At 40.2% G+C, this 20114-nt stretch overlaps 1 protein-coding gene across 2 annotated transcripts in view; it reads right to left on the minus strand.

Annotated features, from left to right (window-relative positions):
* The window catches only part of LOC145356548 (contactin-associated protein-like 2), a 1680587-nt gene that overhangs the window by 197617 nt on the left and 1462856 nt on the right, over window positions 1-20114 (minus strand). For both annotated transcript variants that reach the window (XM_080209322.1, XM_080209313.1), the window contains one exon: window positions 2416-2634. In XM_080209322.1, coding sequence (XP_080065448.1) covers window positions 2416-2634 — 219 coding nt within the window. The remainder of the gene's footprint in view (window positions 1-2415; window positions 2635-20114) is intronic.

The raw sequence follows: 20114 nt of genomic DNA on the forward strand, positions 1-20114 counted from the left end.
TCAGACGGCAGTTGAAAGTCAAGCCCATTGCTGTGGCTCTGGGGTCATATATAGGCCAGACCAGGTAAGGACAGCAGATTTCCTTCCCGAAAGGACATCAGTGAACCAGGTGAGTTTTTCTGATAATCAGCAATAGTTTCATGGTCATCAGTTGATTCTTACTTCCAGATATTGTTTATTTAATTCAAATTCTACCATCCGCCATGGTGAGATTCAAACTCAGGTCTCCAGAACATTAACTGAGTTTCTGGACTCAGCGATAATATCACTAAGCTATCACCTTCTGCTGTGTGCCTCGTGATTTTCAAGAAAGAATGGACAGACAATGGACCTGGTTGGGTTTGGTTACAGTCTCTACTTGTAGAAATATTGAGCCATTTTGACAAGTCAGAGTTTAGTGCGGCTTCCATACCCAGGAAAGGTTTTGCCTAAGTTGTCAAGTCAGAATCATTGGCATAAATAAATCGTCGTGATAATGTGCTGAGCAACAAGACAAAAGGAAATTGAATTAATCATTTCTATGGTAGCTGACTAGAGAAGGTGCTATTCTTAAGGAGGAGTAAAGAAGGTAACTTTTGACCTTTATACTTCTGGCAGGATAATTGTTGCTGAGATTTTAAGGGACTGGAAAACCGTGGGCAGTGTGCACTCTCATTATTGAGAACACAAAGTCAGAAAGTTAAGCCTAAGGGATAAGAATTGGTCTTAAGCAAAGCGATGTCAGTTGTCAAATGCAGATTGCAGTAACCTTGGATAAGGAAATCATGACTTTGGCAGAGGACAGTCAAGGAATTTGGCTGAAGATATTGTTAGGAGTGATTTTCTGACCTCACTGTACTATATGTACTGATAGTGCATCAGTAGATCGGTGCATCGGTAGTGCACCAATGTTGAGATAATATGGGGAATTTGCCCATTCTAAATTAATGTTTGATCATGAGCACAGCTATGGCTGCCTGTCCTATTTTACATTTAGAATCAACTGAAGTTACAGGAATTGGGAGCACCTTTGGGTGAAAAATCAAAGGTTGTGTTTATTTTTGCCACATGTGAGAGGGACACTTTGTGCACAAACTGATGCAGTTACATTGATGCAGGAGGTACAGTTGTGTCTGCTGCTTGCTACTCCCTAAAAATATGCCTCAAAATAAAGACTAAAGTAGCAAAAAGATGGGAATATGTTAATGAAAAAGAAGTGGCAGACCCAGCAACAGTATTTGCCAGGTGCCATACTCAGATGCTTTTAACATTTCATAAGGAGAAAACAATATCTGCAAAAGTGAGCCCAAGCTACCTTATGAGTGTTTCTTGCTCATTTAATTGAGTAAAACTTCATAAAACCACTAATAGGCCATTCAGCCCATTGAGCCTGCACCAACTTTCTGACAGAGTATCTTCCCCAGGCCCTATCTCTTTAACCCCATACATTTACTATGTTTAATCCATCTAACCTACACATCTTGGGACACTAAGGGGCGATTAGCATGGCCAATCCACCTAACTTTAACATCTTTGAATTTACTGTCTCCTTAAACAAAATATGAAATTCACCATCTAACGTGGGTCCAAGACCACAAACTTGGGAGTCGCATTAACTACCAATTTATATAGCCAGGCAGAAAATTGCTTGACAAAGCCTTTCTAGTTTGAGTAACAGCTTCACAAATCTGCCTGAAATGTTTCAATTTTTTACAGTCCACTGGTGTGAACAAGAAACTTGATTTCTGACCACATTAACAAATGTCTTCGGTCGCTTATTACCGTCAATTGAGACAATTCTGATACAGCCCTGGTTTGATTAATTTGTTGTGCTTTAATAACTTAATTTCAATAGAGATAAATCCTGAAACTCCAATACTATTCCTTCTCTTAGACCTTTGCTATGTACACGTCCATCAGACCTGAATCAATTAATGATAATTACTGTCCTCAATCAATTCCTTTGCCCTAACCTTGCCTCAGTTAATTAATGGTGATAGTTGCTGCTGATGAACTGTTACCACTAATCAACCATTAAAGTGGCTTCTGTAGTAAGAAACCATCGCCTATCACCTCAATAATTTTGTTGGTAACCATTAAACAATTAAGGTAGCGGAACATCCAAAATTAATATAAACTGAAAAACGATAGTAATTTCCATCTTCTTGACATATTTAGTTTCCAGTTAAAGTTCTTTGTCAATATGCAGCCCAGAGGAAGGTATTAAAATTAAGATCAGAAAAATAAAAATTTGGCTGCTAACAGTCGTGGTAATATTGGATGAAATTACTATGTAATTGGAAAAATTTGTTAATTAAGGACACAACAAGATTTTCTAAAATGCAAGCTGTGCTTGGCTAATGATGAAATTAATGGAATAATAATCAGCTGGGTCTGTAAAGGGTACAGAATGACAAATAAGCTTTAATTACTTACCTACATAGAGCTGGCTGTAGAGTTCTAGTCTAGTATGACCCTGGGTTGGTGCCTTTCTGAAATCCCTACGCAGTAGATCTACTTGAAGGCTTGCTTCCTTTACATTGCGCTCAGCGATTACTCGATGCCACTGGTCATCATTTAAAGGATTTGGGGATCTCACTGTAAGTTCCTCTGGGCCATTACCCACATCAAATGAAAATGTTACATCAGTCGGAGCTGAAAATATAATGATTGTAATTCAGTTCTTATTTGACTAAAACATAAAAATTAGATGCCCTTCAAAAGTGAAAGGGGAACATAAAATAATGGTGAGATGGATTGTAGACAGGATTAAAAATGATCGAAAATATATTAGCATTTTGGGGCTAATAACTTTTCCTTATTCTTAAAAGTTTTTATATGTTCTTAAAATTTTGCTGCAATAGATAAGCACCTTAACAACTCAAAATTCCAAACAGCATTTTTTTTGTCAGACTGAAGTTAATACCAATACAAATCTTTCCTCTAGGGATTGAGCGTAAAATGTTGAGAGGATCTGGAATTATCTCACTTTTTCCATTTGGCACAAACATATAAGAAGACAGCTAACATGACTTTGGTTATATCTGTCCTCCCAAAGGGGCTAAGTGATAATTACATTACACATGCTAGGAAAGATGATACAAGTTTCTGTATTAATTTGCCAATTGTCCACATGTCAAATCAGAGAAAATGGGGGAAAAAATAAAATCCAGGTGTGATTTGCTGTAGAGTTCAAGTCTAGTATGCACAGTTGGTGCACTATGTTAATGCACCAACTGTCTTTTAAGTCTGTATTAACATACATGCATTTTCTGTTTTAAATGTGACTTCCTGAAATTCAGGTGTTGTACCAAACCAATAGGATTTCTCTTTATCTTAACAACTGCTTTACATGGCCATGTATTCAATGCCTTTGTTAAAAAAGGTTATTGTAAAGATAACAGTGACTTCTTGATTTAATTTCACCCAACCACAATGTATATCAAGTAGAAATTACATTAAACAAGTCATATAAATGCAATATTTATTTTCTATTCTTTATTCATCACCCACTTTTAAACTCCAATTATCCTTCCATAAAAAGTGGTGGTCACTTCCTAAACAAAAACAGAAAAGTTTGGAAATACTCAACAGGACTGACAGCATCTGTGAAGAGAGAAAGAGTTAATGTTTCACTTTTCATTTGTATTTACAAAAAGTCTAAAAGAAATTTATGATTTTCCCTAATGATAATCTTGTGTTCATACCACAAAGTAATTTTTATCAAGAATGTACTTGGTTAAGTCTAAAAAAATTACATATGTGTGCCTGTCTCATATATTTAATTCTTTTCTGTTGCTTTTTTCAAGTGCATTTTGAGGAGACTCATTGTCCTCTGATTTTAACATTCTTAGGGTGCAATCTTACAGGCTGTTCATGCCACACAGCCACTGCAAAAAGGTCAAAGAATTTGGCACCAAGTCAAATCTCCATTCACTGTAGTGGGATGGGAAAATCCAACCAGTGTGGACAGTGGGAACATTCCACCCTAAGATTTTAAGGTTAGTGCAGCTTATTTCCAAGGGGCTGTGTGAGTTATTTAGTTGTGGAGAAAATAGTCTATTTTTGAGACTATTCTGTTCAGGAATGGATTCGTTGACGGGGTGGGAGAGGACGCTGCATGTGAAATCTTTCTGAATTCTCATTGATTAAATTTCTTTGGTTTGACTTTTTGAGATGATTTACTTAATTTGCTAGATTGCTAGCCTGAGTGACTGGCTACCTCTAAATCATTGCTATTGGCAATCCGATTCATTATCTCAGGACACCTGCTTCAGTTGAAAGCATGGTCAAAATGACATTGCTAAACTCACATACTGCCTTAAAGCTGTGCTATCTGCTGAACATTCAGATTCCCTTATCGAAATATTTAAATGCATTTAATACAGTGAGTAACTCACTTTTTTGCTCCCAAAGTCTGTCCTTCATCTACAAGGCATAAGTCAGCAATATGATGGAATACTCTCCACTTACCTGGATGAGTGCAATTCCAACAACACAGAAAAAGCTTGATGTCTTCCAAAACAAAATAGTCCATGTGATTGGTACCCCATCTACCACCCAAAAACTGCTTCTTCCACCACCAGCGCATGGAGGCAGCAGTGTGTACCATATACAAAACGAACTGTAGCAATTTGCCAAACCTCCTGTGATAGCACTTCTAAACCCATGATGTCTACCACGTAGAACACTATTGTTTTGGGTAGAAAAAAAAGGAGGGCCAATTGTGATATTGAAAAGTTTTGATTGAGCTGCATGAGAGCAGGTTATCAGGGAAAGTTGGGGTTAGAGATACAAAAGCAGGAGTTAAATTGTGAGACTGTAGTTGTTAGAGTGAGAGCTAGTTTTTCTTAATCTATTTTCTCACAAGATCTGGGCATCTTTGGCTAGGCCAGCATTTTTTTGCTCAGCAGTGGGACATGAAAGCTGAAGCACAGTTTGGCTCCTTGCTTCTCACAGCTTAAATGGTTAAATACATTTGGATTTGAAAAACGCACATCATTGTGAAAAAGAAACTTAAACCTTTGATGTGACCAACTCCGGAGGTTGAACAGAGGGGAACCAGTGCTGGTTCTTACCTGGTCATAACAATTGGTTAACATAAGTTACCTATCAACTGACTTGGATTGATGACCAAGGGTTCAGTGCGTTCTCTAGAATGCTGTTCAGTGCTCATAATAAAATTAATATTTGTGTCACTCTTCCTGAGCTCTGACAAGTTGGCACTCATAATGATTTACAATCAACAATGTAAAAGGCAACAGGATTAATGCAAAGCCACACTACTTTTGAAATGGCCCTGCATTTATTGGGATTAGTGGCCATAAAGGAAAAGCATATCATCTCTCATCACATCATTCCTCATTTAAAATACCAAAGAAATCATTGCACAGCTTTAGGCAGACTGCAGAAGGCTATTTTTTTTCTGCATGAAGATGTTCACAATGTCAGGTTCTAAAGGAAAGTGAAAACTTCCATTTAAAATTGATTCCATTTTCACTCATTTCTTTCCAACACAGCCCCCAGTAGGGTATGGGGTTACAGGTGATGACAACCAACTAACATTTCATTCATTTGATTTTGTGTACAGCTTTGCAAGTGAATATCAGGTGGTGTGTGTGTGTGTGTGTGTGTGTGTGTGTGTGTGTGTGTGTGTGTGTGTATGTTTAGGGTGTGTTTGTGCATGTAAGGATTATGTATGAATGTAGGGAGTATGTGGTTTGTGGCTGTTGTGTATATATCGCCAGATGTAGTAATTGATTCAGAAATGGGAGCTATTTAAATTTATCTGTTTCACTTACCCAGCAATTTTGATGCCAATTACAGTGCTGCTGCTGCATTGGTTAAATGCAACTAATTCAGCACTGACTAAACACAGCGTTGTCTCACTGGCAGCACAATTGCTTCTGGATTAGAAGGATGTGGGTTCAACATTCCAGAAACTTGAACACGTGAAGTAAGTTGTCAGTTTGATGAAGCACTGAGGGAATTGTTGACTCTTGAAGACCAAAGCATCAACTGCCTGTGAAGAAAAGACCCCACCCTAATGCAATTTTTCAAAGGGCAGCAAGCAACGGAGTTCTCCATTTCTCCTAATGAACATTCATCCCTTCCTAAAACCATCCAGAAAGATGCACTGGCCATGCATCAGTTTGTGGGATCTTGCTTTGTACAAATTTGCTGTCATGTTTAGCTCTACAGCAACAGCGGCTACACCTCAAGGATTATTCTCAGCTGTGAATGAGTTTATAATACACAGAAGGTGTAAAAGATTAGATCCTTTCTTTCCTGAGGATTAAACAGATGAACCTGGTCTGCATGGATCAGTACCACACATTACAATTGATCCACTAAGGCAATGGGAGTGGAAAACATGATTTATATCAAATGAAGTATAGCAACTAGTTCACACACTATACTGGAATTTTCAAATTTGATGCACAAATAATTGGCCATGTATGATTCTTTGATCATGTGGCCAGATCTGAACCAATGGAACACGAGTGTGTGAACCTGAGGCAATTGGGGGCAAACATTCCTGGGGTTGAAGGCTGCAGTTGCAGTCAGGGTGTTGTTAGGACTAGACCTGTATAATTGTGCTGTTAAATCCTTCATTGTATATAATTTTTCTCCTCAATAAGTTCTTTAGTCAGTTACTTGCCACATTGAGTTGCCTCGAGCTATTACAGTTTCAAACCACTGAGTCATTCTGGACCTCTATACTGGAGGTGCCTTTGAAAAATGATGTTAGAGAATCTTTTTAATTCTTGTATTGCAATGATTAACTGCTTATACAAAATTATGGTGTCTCTGAAAGAAATTGATTCAATTCCCCTTCAAAACCTATCAACAAAAGTACTCAATATCTATTTCCTCTGGGTTATAAAGCTGCCTTCCAATTGCAGGTAATGAAAACCAACAAGATTATATCACTCCAACCGTGCAGGCAATATTCTCACAGTATGCCATCATCTCCAAATTGGTTAACTTCAGAGGGTGCTCTCTCTGATACCATTATAGTCAAAACTCTCAACATTTTGTAACTGAGCTGTGCCTCTTTCTGTATGACTGATGTAACAATTAGACCTTAATATAGACTAGTATTTGATTAGCTTGTCATTATATGTACTTATGTGCAATTAAACAATTGTTTTGAGACCAAAGCTAACAAGAAATCAGAGCAGAAATAAGTCATTGGGATCCCTCGAGTCTGCTCTGCTAGTCAATAAGATCATGGCTGATCTGATTGTGGCTTCAGCTCCACTTTCCTGTCTTTCCCCAAAATCCATGACTCCCTTATTGATTAAAAATCTAGTTAACTGAGCCTTAAAGAGAATTCCACTGACTAATAACATGAGTGAAAATGTAGCACCTCATCTCTGTCCTAAATGGGAAAACCCTTAACTTTCAAACTGTCTCGTGGTTCCAGGCTCTCCATAAGGGGAAATCTTCTCTCAAGGCCTGTCAAGTCCACCCAAGATCTTGTATCTTTCAATAAAGTAATCTCTCATTCTTATCAACACTAATATGTACAGACCCTTTCTTCATAAGATAACACCTCCATCCCAAAAATCAGTCACGTGAACCTTTTCTGTGCTGCTTCTAATACAATTTATAACTAAGGAGATCAATATTGTACACAGGCATCCAGATGTGATCTCATTAAAGCTAAGTACAGCTGAGCCAACACTTCTGTACTTTTGTGCTTGATTTCCCCTTGCAATAAATATCAGTGTTCAATTTGCCATCGTTGGAGTGTGGTGACTAGCGGATTTTCACAATAACTTCATTGCAGTGTGAATGCAAGTCTATTTGTGACTAATAAATAAATAAATTTCAAATACCTGCTGCACCTGCCTACTAACATTTTGTTACTTACTATATCAGGACAAACAGGTCCCTCCGTACCTTACATATTTAAGTAATAGATTCCTGTTTTGTTATTCCTGCCAAAGCAGACAAGTTCACGTTTTCCTACGTTATACCAATTTTTTGCCCACTCAGTTAACTTAGGCATTTGACAAGGTACCACATAAAATACTGATCCAGAAAGTGGGATTGTAGGAAATTGGGAGCAGAGTACTGGATTGGATTGAGGATTGGCTGACTGACAGAAAGTAAAGCCTCAGGATAAATGGGTTTTTCTCTGGCTGGTGAAATCTAACTAGCAGGGTACTGTAGAGGTCAGTCCTCAGACCTCAACTGTTTCTATATAAATGATCTGCAAACAGGGACAGAGTGTAACAAAGCAAAATTTGTGGATAATACTGAAATAGGTGGGAAAGCAGGCAGGAAAGAGGATATAAAGATTTTATGGATGGATATAAATAGGCCAGGAGAACGGGCCAAAATTTGGAAGATGGAATTGAATGTGGATAAATATGAGCTTATCCGTTTTGGCAAAAAAAAGGAAAATTATTATCTAAATGGAAAAGAAGGACTTATTGACAACTTATAGGAAGGACACGAACGCACTGGAGAAGGTGCAGAGGAGATTTATCGGGATACTGCCTGGGATGGAACGTTTAAATTATAAAGAGAGGTTGGATAGACTTGGATTGTTTTCTCTGGAGCAGAGAAGGCTGAGGGGTGACCTGATTGACATGTTCAAGACTGAGGGGCATGAACTGGGTGGATAGGGAGCAGCTGTTCTCCTTAGTTGAAGGGCCCATTATGAGGGGACACAAGTTAAAAGGGGGAGATTTGGGAGGAATTTGAGGAAAAACTTCTTTACTCAGGGTGGTGACAGTCTGGAATGCACTGCCTGGGAGGGTGGTGGAGGCAGGATGCTCATATCCTTTTAAAAAGTACCTGGGTGAGTACTTGGCACATTATAACATTCAAGGCTATGGGCAAATGGGATTAGATGGGTAGGTCAGGGCATTTCATGTGTCAGTGCAAACTTGATGAGCTGAAGGCACTGTAGTATTCTGTGATTCTGCGAAAGCAGATTCAAAATGCATCTGGGCAGAGGGATCTGGGTGTTTTAGTTCATGAATCAGAGAAAGTTGGTATGCAGGTACAGCATGTAATAACAAGGCTAATGGAATGTTGGCATTTATTGCAAAAGGATTGGAGTATAAAAGTACAGAAGTGTTGTTGCAATTGTTGGTGGGAGCACATCTGGAGTATTGTGTCCCGTTTTGGTTTCCTTATTTGAGGAAGGATGTGGTGGCATTGGAGGCAGTTCAGAGGAGGTTCACCAGATTGACTCCAGGGTGAAAGGGTTGACGTATGAAGAGAGATTAAACAGTTTGCGCTCATACTCACTGGAGTTTAGAAGGATGAGAGGGGATCTGATACGAGGGATATAAAATTCTAAAAGGAATTGATAAAGTAAACGTAGACCAAATGTTTCCTCACATGGGGCAACCTAGAATGAAAGTTCACAGATATAGGTTGAGAGACAAAAAACTGACATCAGGAGGGACTACTTCTCACGAGGGTCGTGAATTTGTGGGACCCACTGCCTATAACTGGAGTCTGAATCATTAAATGGTTTCAAGAGGAGATAGATATATTTCTGATTAAAAAATGGGTTAAAGGGATATGAGGGACAGGTAGACTGTGGATTTTAGACCAGGGAGAGAGCAGCCATGATCTCATTGAATGGCGCAGCAGGCTCGAAGGGCTGAATTTGTGTAATTCCTATGTTCCTATGTAAGTTCCTTATCAAAGTCCCTTTGTAGACTCTTTGGCCCAAATTTTCACAGAGATAGTAGGACTCTGTCCCTTAGACAAAATGGCATTACAGCTCTGAGTCCAAGGGTCTATCCCCCAACCTGAGATCCCTAATTTCACATGTAAAAGTGCAGCTACCTTCAGAAAAGAGTTTCTTTTTAAGTGGAATGTCCAAAATCCAACTTGTGGGCTTTAGACGCTTAAGCAAAAGGTCAAAAGATGCCTGTTATTCTGAGAAACAGGATACACTTTGGGAGTAGTTCAGGTACCCCTTTGGGGAAGTCAGTTGCCCTACGGGGTTGTTGAAAGTGGACAAGAAATTTGAATGCTAGAGGTGGATAAACTCAACAGAGCTGTCAAGCTGTAAAAGGCATTTAAATCCCCAAGCCCTTTCCTGATTTGAGGTGAAAATTCAACCCTGTATGTCCTATTGACAATTTACTTTCACATCTGTCTTTATGTCATAAGTCAAATTTAGCTGCCGTACATGCTGTCCCTTCATCCAGTTCATTGATATACATTGCAAGTAGCTGAGGCTCTGGCACTAACTCCTGTGACACTCCACTGAAGATAACTGATTTATCTCTACTTTCTGTCGGCCAACCAATCCTTTATCCATGCTAATATGTTACCCCTTACATCATGAGCTCCTATTTTGTCAGTAGTCTTTAATGTGGCATCTTGCCAAATGCCTTTTGGACATCCAAGTACACTATGTTCACAAGTTCCCCTTTATCCATCTTGCTTGTTACTTCCTGAAAGAATTATAATAAATTAGTCAAACGCAATTTCAATTCACAAAACCATGTTGATCGCCTGATTGTATTATGATTTTCAAAATGTCCTATAGCTCCTTGACAATAGATTTAATATTTCCTCTGGCAAATGTTAGGCTAACTGGCTGCTAATCTTCTGCTTTCTGTCCTACTCCCTTCTTTGAATAAGTGTTACATCAGCTATTTTTTAATGTGCTGTGACCTTTCCTGAATATAAGGAATGTTGTAAGATTATAACAAATACATCTATTATCTCTGCAGCCACTTTGTTTGAGATGCAGGCCATCCGGTATCGGAGACATTCAGTCATCAGTCCTATTTGCTTCACTCACTTGAATAGTTCCTTGAACCATGCTGTCATAGTCAATTCACTCAACCACCTTGCAGCCCTGCTCTCGTCCATACAAGCTACAAGAACCTTCAATCTGTTAGATAATGATAAGGGGTGAGACTCATCCAGTGCTATTTTCTGGATTTGCACATCTGCCTTGCTCACAGGCACACCGTCCTGTCCCTGATTGCAGACCAAATTTGAAGGACCTTGCCTAAGTCATGTGACTGACTTCTGGAAAATGTGTCTCGGTAACTCCTCCTAGGCCGGTTTGATGAGGCTGGTGGAACTCCAGTTCCCATACCAAGGGTAAAGGAACTCCTGCTGGCCCTGCATTGCCTGGAGGAGTTTCTCCAGGGAGTTGTTGCTGAACTTGAGGACAGAGGGTTTGTTTCTTCTTGGGGCCGTTCCTGTCTTTGCCACAACAACTCCTGGCCTGTAGAGAATGAATGGTGTTTGTGGGCGTTGATAAATCTTCCTTCTGAACCTTTGACTCCATGAGGTAAGGAGGGGCAGGATGAGCCCCTGCCTGCCATCACAATGAAATGCGATGAGGTTTTTTGCTGACATATAAATAATTAGCTGAAAAGCAGATTATCTGGTATGAGATCCCGCCCTGTCACCCAGCAGGGATCTTGCCAAGTTTCTTACCTGCCACTGGACTTATCACCTCAATGGAAAATTCTGCCCATGGAGTCTGGACTTATGCTTCTGGCAAAAAATTCTGCATGTAGTTTTTGTCTCGGTATAAGGCATCCACCTAGAGCAGTACAATTAGGAACTTTCTGGAAACTATCGACAGTCTGTGTTGAAGTTGCAGAGGTCACCTGACCCTTGGCAGGGCCACTTTGTGAGCCTTTTTTTTAGAAAAGGCAGTTTGAGAAGCTCCACAGTCCATGTTTGAAGTTAAGAACAGGATATGCCTTCACTGGGCATGACACAAGTAAAACATATTAAGGTAGTCAGATATTTTAAGCAATATAAATTTTAAGCAAGCAGTAAGGAAATAGGAAAAGTGATACTGCTTAGCAGGCAATTAAATCTATTTAGTTCCCAACAATAGCAAACTACATGATGTATGGGGAGCTCTTTACCATTTTGCATATTTTAAACTAGGATGTAATTTCCCTAAAAGCTTGTAGTTGGAAAAATGTATGCAATGAAATCCTATCATCGATGATTCATAACAGAGAGAGATGACAGGCCTTACAACTCAAATCCCATTACTTTACAAATGACTAATTTTACTGTGAGGAGTAAGTATTTGTTAAACATAACCAGTTTTAGACTCCAATAATTCACTGCACGTTGAAATATCTAGCACCTCATTTGGCAGATTGTTTAAATCTGTGAAATATAAATACCAAGTGAATTTAGATTGATTTAGAGATTTTCAAAGTGAGAAACTTTATTATTTTAGCTTATCAAAATATAGAATGCAGTTTTACTCCAAAATGTTTAGATAGAATTTGAGTGCTTTGAAATAAAAGGGTTCTCTGGTTATAGACTTGCATTCATTGATGACCAGAAGATTAATACTTTTAATAAAATCCTTATTAAAAGCTACTCCGCTTAAGAGGTTAATAGTAAATGTTTTATGCCACTATTAAACTGTGCAATCAAAGGCAAACTGAAATATTAAAGTTGTTACATAAACCCTGGCTTGGTAAAACTTAAGTGTTCCAAATGAGCAAATTATCAGCTCCCCTGCTGTCTGGTTAATCGTCCAAATTATCTCTATATTCTGCTAGAACTGAAATTGTCTAAATTGTGATTTACCTTTTAATCAGAAGAGAAGTTTATGTTTGGCATTACTACATAGAGATAGACGTAATTTTTTTAAAAAGTCTAATGTAGGTAGAAGAGCACACTAGGCAAACAGAAAATAATAAGCGTAAGAGATTCTTCCTAAAGCATAAAGGGTATCATATTGAACCAAGCTAAAGTGAAAGAATAGGCTAAATATAAAAACTGCCTGCAAGGTCTTAAATAGCAAAAGAGGTGAGAATAACATTTTATACTGCACCTTTCATGACCTTATTGTGTCTCAAAGTACATTTTAAGTATAGTCACCTTCACAAATGTGGGAAATTTGGCAGCCAAGTTGCAAATAGCAAGCTCCCACAAACAACAATGAGATAATGATCAGATAATGGCCAGATTCTCTCAAAAAAATTCTTAAGTGTTTAATTTACGGGAAAACTGAAGTAAATCACACTGTTTTTTTCAGTGGGAGTTCAGACGAGAATCTCCCACACTCTGTACAATGTGAAGATCACCAGGTTGATTATCATTAAATTTCTGGGGGCGGGATCTATTCCTGCTGGAGAGGCTGAAATCAGTGGCCCTTTGCGCATGCGCAGTGGCTCTGAACTCAGCCTCCCCATTCGCTGGTCAGCTCGATCGCTGGCCAGTCCAGGCCCCTTGCAGTGCCCCCATGGCCTGATTGTGGCCCCGTGTCAATTCGCGGGCCAGCCCCGAATCCCCCCAACTCAGCCTGCCCCAACATCCAGCCCCTCCCTGATATTCAGGCCCTCCCCAGTAGTGATGATCTCCCCTGCATCCCCTGCAGGCATACTCACCCTCCCCCTCAACAGACCTTACTACCCCCGGAAGATACCCTGGCAGACCCCCAGGCCAGCAGACCACCCCCCCACGAATCGCTGACCTCCCTCCAGCCCGACCAGAACCCAATGCACAGTGGCAGCAGACCTCCAGCTTCACTAATTGCCCCGAGACCCTGTCCCCAGCAGGCCCCTCTCCCTAGTAGGCCCCACCCCCCTTTGACACTGCCCCATCCATGCCTGTTGGGCAGTGCCAAGGTGCCCTCGGGCATTGGTACTTTGTCCCTTGGGCAATGCCAGGGACACACTGGCAGTGCTAGGGTGCCCATGCCCAGGGTGCACCACATCGCGCCCCCCCCCCGCACCCGACCCTCTGGGGCCCCAACTGTCCCCCTTCACTCTAGCAGGGTCAGGCCACTACTTCCTCGAAAATGGGGAGCTAGTCTGAACCCTGCCAGAGTGAAATATTCCTGGTGGGGTGGGAGAGGCTAGCAGACCCAGAGAATTCAGTCCCAGGTCTGCTAATTGCATTTAAATAGTGTATAAAATACTACTCAAATGCGACCTCCATCTCCCAGCCAATTTCCAGCACTGCGTAGACGCCGTCGGAAAGCGGGCCTGGGAGAGGCAAGCACTGCACGAACACACATGGGAATCCTGTGTACCGACTGACATGCGATTCTCCCAGCCCACTGCACTAAAGAATGGGAGAATCGCCCCCAAAATGTTTTAATATAGATTTGAGGAATATCTGTCAACCAGGACATCACGGATAATTCACCTGCTCTTTTTCAAATAGGGCCAAGGGATCTTTTATGGTCACCTGAGAGAACTAGTAAGGTCTTGGTAACATTTAATTTGAACGACAGCGTTTTTGTGACGACTTTGGGGTGTGACTTAAACCCACAACTTTCTAACCCAGAGGCAAGACTGCTGGCAACTGAGTAACACAGTAAATGAACTGTGAAGCATTTCTATAAATAAATTCAAGTTCATTGCACCCGAGAATGCAAAACAAAACAGTGGGGTGATTGAAATATTCTGAAGGTGACTAATGGCCAAAGAAGCGAAGATATAAAAACAAATCCTTCTATTCTTTGATTAAGAAGAACTGGCATTAAAATGGAATATCTGGAACGGAACCAGAAGGAGTAAATGAATAAGGAGCACGTCAGATAAAAGAATCACTGACAGATTGGGTAAGGCAAAGGGAGGCAGACTGCCAGGCCTGATGGATCTCATGCAAGTGTTGTAACAAAAGTGTCCAGTGAAATCAGTGACATAGTTGCCAAAAAATAGAGAGTGTGGTGGTGGCAGATCTGTACTTTTGTCTGTTGCTATAGCATGCACCACCAGCAGAACATAAGAAATAGGAGCAGGAGTAGGCCATCTAGCCCTTCGAGCCTGCCCTGCCATTCAATAAGATCATGGCTGATCTGTCGTGGCTCAGTTCCACATTCCCGCCTTCTCCCCATAACCCTTAATCCCCTTGCCTATCAAAAACCTATCAACCTGCGTCTTAAATATATTTAGCGAGGCAGCCTCCACCACTTCAACGGGCAGAGAATTCCAGAGATTCACCACCCTTTGGGAGCCCTCTCTCTCACCCAAAGGCCAACTGAGCCACTTAAGTGGCTAATCAAGGGCTGGCATTTTACCTGTGGCAAGTGGGCCCCATACTGGATGGGGAGAACATCTGCTGAACCCTGAGCACTGGGGCTGGGGGTGGGGGAAAGGGGGAGTTCTTCCTGGGGGCTCAGACCCTCTGCAATCTTGGAGGGGCTTCTGAAGGCAATAGCCATTCTTACATCAACATTCCTTTCCACTTTCCTTCACCTCCCTCTCTCCAAAACTATCTTTACTGGAGCCTGCCTGACTGACCCAGGTGACCCCCATCTCCACTCACCTTGCTACAAAGGAGAGTCCATGCTGTTTCCCCCAGCAGACTGCAGTTCCAGCAGCAGCCTTCACTCACAATTGGCCAGCAGCTCTTGAAGGAAGTTGTCTTGTTTGTCAAATGGATGACATTAATGAACTTATGTATATTAAATTTGGATGCAGCACCCCAAATAATCTCTGCAAGCTTGCTCCTGGCTTTCCAGCCCACCAGTGGGGTCAGTGTAGCTCCAACATAGGCCTGGCCATAATTTTTTACATCAAATAATGATGTTCCTTCACTGTCACTGGGTCAAAATCCGGAAACAGCAGTCCAGTAGCACTTTGGGTGTAGCTGCACCACTTGGTCTGCAACAGTTCAGACAAGCAGCTTACCACTACCTTCTCAAGGTTGATCTGTGGTGGACCTTGTCACTAATTCTTACACCCCATGAATGAATGGGGAAAAAAAAACTGTCAATTCCAATGGGATTTACTGCATGCTTCAAACGCACAATGGTTAAATAAGTCATGGATTCATGTCAGGTTTTTGACGTGTCAACACCTTCTTGCTATTTTGACCACACACATGCACCTGTGTTCTCTCTGCAGGTTAAATCTTTCCCATTAATTCTATTTCACTCTCCAGATGTGCTGTCTGACCCAATGAGTACTTCCAGTACATTCTATTACATTTATTCCATTCATCATAAATGATACCTCTCTAAATGGTAACTAATTTGATCTTGAATTATGGATTTTAAGAGTTTGCCAGCAACTAACACTAATTGGACTATAGATCCACATTTTATTATTCTCTTTCTTTTTGACGAGTTTTTTTTGTCCTTGAACATTTTTGTTCTTAATATCAGGTCAGATATTGCACACTAAATGCAGACACATGGATAATCTGAAATAGAAATGGGAGTGTGTGTTTTTGGCCTCCCCAGTTTAATTTGCAGTGTCCGAGGACGACTGAAAAATGGATTATGCCTCTATTTCTTTTCTCAGCAGCATAGGCTACATCCCACATGGGCTCATTAATTTATCCACCTTGGGATCTACTTTTTTTTTGAAAATCAAGTCCTTTATGACATTTACCTCTAATAATTGTCCCATACTTAACTATCAATAATCTACCATCTGTCATCAATTATATAACCAGTGCAAATTTATATTAAATATCTCTGCCATTTGCTTAACCTTCACAATTAGACTTCCCCTTCATTCTTCAGCCTTTCTACCTCTGCTCATTCATAATATGCTATTCACAATCTCCTATTAAAGGCTTTACTGTTGCTTTTTATGTTTTTGCCCATCTTTCTTCAAATGCTCCTCTCCCTATTCACCTTCCCAACGCATTTCACATAATCTTTATGTTCTTATTTAGCATTATTCATTACAATTTTATTGAGCTTCAGTTTTGTTTTAACCATCTTAATTTACAAAAATTTATCCTTTGATAGGTTCTCTAAAATGTACGGTGATAGATTCTATAAAATGTGTGGTGAATGAAGGATTATGAGAAGATAATAAAATGTTTGTATGTATGTGGTATTGTAAGAACAAATCAGCATAGATTTGTGGGAAGGAAATCATGTCTCTCTAATTCATTTCAGAATGACCAATCTTATAGAAAATGGAAGTTTTGTTGGTGCTATATATTTAGATTCCACAATGCTTTGGATATCCAGCCTGACAAATCATTATTTCACAAGTTTGGAGGAAATTGTTTTGGTAGTAAGTTGCTGATATGGATTGGAAACTGTTTAAGTCAGTGAAAACAAAACATAATTGAATTGAATAGAATGCTGATATGGGAAGGAGTCACTTGCAGGTGTTAACATCAATTAGTGGATGGATCCAAATTAAAGGCAGAACACCAGAGGTTACAGTCAACATGATAAAGCAGATGCTTGAGATCTGCCGACAAACCACGTTGGAATCAACAACCAGTAAGTTAGACATTTAGGACATTGTGTTCATTAATTGTTCATGCTGTAAATTTTGATTTTGTGTTTCACTGTAGGAACCTCTAATGTAAAGGGGGAAAAATATAAAAAGGGAGGAAAATGTTGTGTATTCATGTTTGTTCTGAGTTGGAACAAGTCACTTTAAGAGTCTGATTATGTGACGCATTGTTGATGTCAATACATTTGTGTAGGCAACCAGGCAGTCTATCCTAACAGCCTGTACAATAAACTCTTTCTAACAAAGCTCTTGTTTGTTTGTACCTTTGTGGTCTGTGAGCCCATTCTTTAAAAATACCACAAGGCCTTTATTACTTACAATGAAAATGATTGGCTTACAGCTGCAGGCAGAAACAAAATTAGGCATGATGCTCTAACAATGGGGAAGAGGCAAAATAAATATAAAGGATCGGGAAGGTAGGTACAATTGAGTTTGCTCCACCATTCAATAAGATGCTGGATGATTGGATTATGGTCTCAACTTCACTCTCCTGTCAATCCTCCTTCCACACCCCATCCTCACCACACCGCCCCCCCCCGCCCCCGCCAAGTATGAAGACCAAATGGTAAAATTCCAAATTAATTTGTTGAGATTTTCCAGGATCTGTTTCCAAGTGCATCGGGATCTACTGGACTCAGCAAATGTCTGCAAATTGGAAGGTCAGAGTACATCATATAAAAATCTGCCTATTTCCATTCCAACAATTTAGTCCAACATTTACCAGTCCTGTGCCCCATAATTTCCCTCTATTTGCTGCACTAGGTAATCTGATGTGCCTGATCAGAGGACGCAGCAAAAGGATCAGGATGTAGTTGTTTAGCACTGAAACCAGCCATACATCCATGGCAGCACGGTGCAATGTGCATTGTCAGAGATGATAAAGGGGATGATTTTCCTCTTCTGGTGTAAATCAGTTCTTAGTAAGAACTGGCGACATTCTTGCCAGAATAATAGCAATAGCATTCATATTTTCTGGATGACATTGTTTGCTTAATTATTCATAGATCCAGGTGCTGATCACACTCACATTGGAAATATTGAATTGTGTGTAAGTGAAATGTAAGGGGAAGGCATAAATAAAGCAGAATCGCAATGGGGTAATAAAATCTGTGAACATTTGCAGAGGATTAAAAGACATTTCAACACATTTGCATTCTTTGCCCAAGGGGGAAGAAATTTCTAAGTGACAGGCAAGAATGTAGGCAATGAAAATCTAAAGACTAGCACACAAGTGATGGAGTAACCTTGGACCCTACCCTTATTAGGTAGTTGTTGAAATGGAGAAGCTCCTGCAAAAAATAATGAGGAATGTTGTCCTTTGTGCTCCTCTGGATGAAGGAAAAGTGGCTGACAAAATAAGGAAACAGTTTGGGTAAATTTGATTAGGATAGAACTATTTGCTTTCAAAGAGGGTAAATGGTGACACATTGTGGTTGGGACAAAAAACAGTTTCCTCACTGTTGCTTTGAGATATTTCTGTGCATTTTCTCCATCATACCCTGCTTCTAACTTTCAATGCTGACAGAAATTCTGTAGAGCCAAATCAGCTGACCGCTACACACTAAACCCATCTTTTCTTTTGACTAAAGAAATCATTAGAAGAGAAAATTATGTGTGATGTAGAATGACTGACTGATTTACGACTTCCACGATCGCTGAAAGCTAAGACCAGCCCACATGTATCCACTTTACAGGATGGAGGTGGAGGCAAGTTTGAGGCTACAGCTGACAAGCACTTTCAGTGCCTGTGGGACAGAGGGAGTGAGGAAGTGTCTGGTTACTAACTTTCATGATGAATAAAAGGCCTGATGGGGCAGCTGGTCTTTTCTGCTTGTCAGTTTCATGCATGAATATGTTATCAGATGAATCCTTACACTTTGCATCTAACTTTCTGCTCACTTAATCCCTAAGCCCAGGACTGTTAGTGAAATTCTGTGTCACTCACTTATGTTTTTAATGTTTCCTGTGTGATTACAATTAAAATTCTAAGCGCTGATGATGTGCATGCAAAATACATGAGATTGAGCGGTGGAGAAGTTTTTTCATTGGTGAAAGCTATTGTAATATGCCTTTAGGTGATAGCAGCATATCATCGCTTTAAGGCAAGTGAGTCATGTGATTCAGCTTCAGTTTCACTTCAGCCTGGAGCAGAACACAAATACACAACTCTGATGCCCCCAAGCTTTCTGTTCATGTATATCCAATCACATCTGCTTAGAATTAATAAATAAATCCACAACATGTTTGCAAAATCCCTTAGGAGCAATTGGTGCTTTTTATCATTAGCTGACTATGCAGCAGGTATGGGTTTGCGATAAAAGAACCAAAGAGTTTGTGCCCAGTGTCATTGCCATTAACATTACAACACAAAAATGGCATGGATATTTTTCAGAGTTAAATTTCACTTGCAAATATTTAACTTTATGTTTGACATACACATTCATCATGCGTACATCATAATTTGTTGAGAGTAGCATAGTCAGAGAGTTTACTGTATTGGCAACACCTTGTGGATGGCATGCATTGATGGTTATAAGGGAATAGGGCACAGGCACATTCCTTTTATTTTGGAAGAGACAATGCTATTTTTATCTGTTCACCTTTCACTGCATATTCATGTTAGTGTCCAGTTTTGTACTTGCCTCTCAGTGGTATATAGTCCACTTGCACATCAGCTGGCTCTCCCTTTTATACATTTGTAACTAACATTGTCCAAGATCACTCTCAGCATGAGATGTTCTAAGTCCTATAAAGATGCTGCCAGCCAACATCCTAAGAACATACGTTTGGACACTACTGACGTCACCCTTTAGGCCCCTCATTTTGTTACCTTGGCCATCCACGCCCTCATATCCCCATCTCCCCATCCCCCCCTCCCCACACCCACAACCAACTTGACATCCAAGACTACAGGCCCCTCAAACTTCACTCCTCCAT

Source organism: Carcharhinus amblyrhynchos, chromosome 2 (genome assembly GCF_965287045.1).
Source record: "Carcharhinus amblyrhynchos chromosome 2, sCarAmb.v2.hapA, whole genome shotgun sequence".
NCBI lineage: Eukaryota > Metazoa > Chordata > Chondrichthyes > Carcharhiniformes > Carcharhinidae > Carcharhinus > Carcharhinus amblyrhynchos.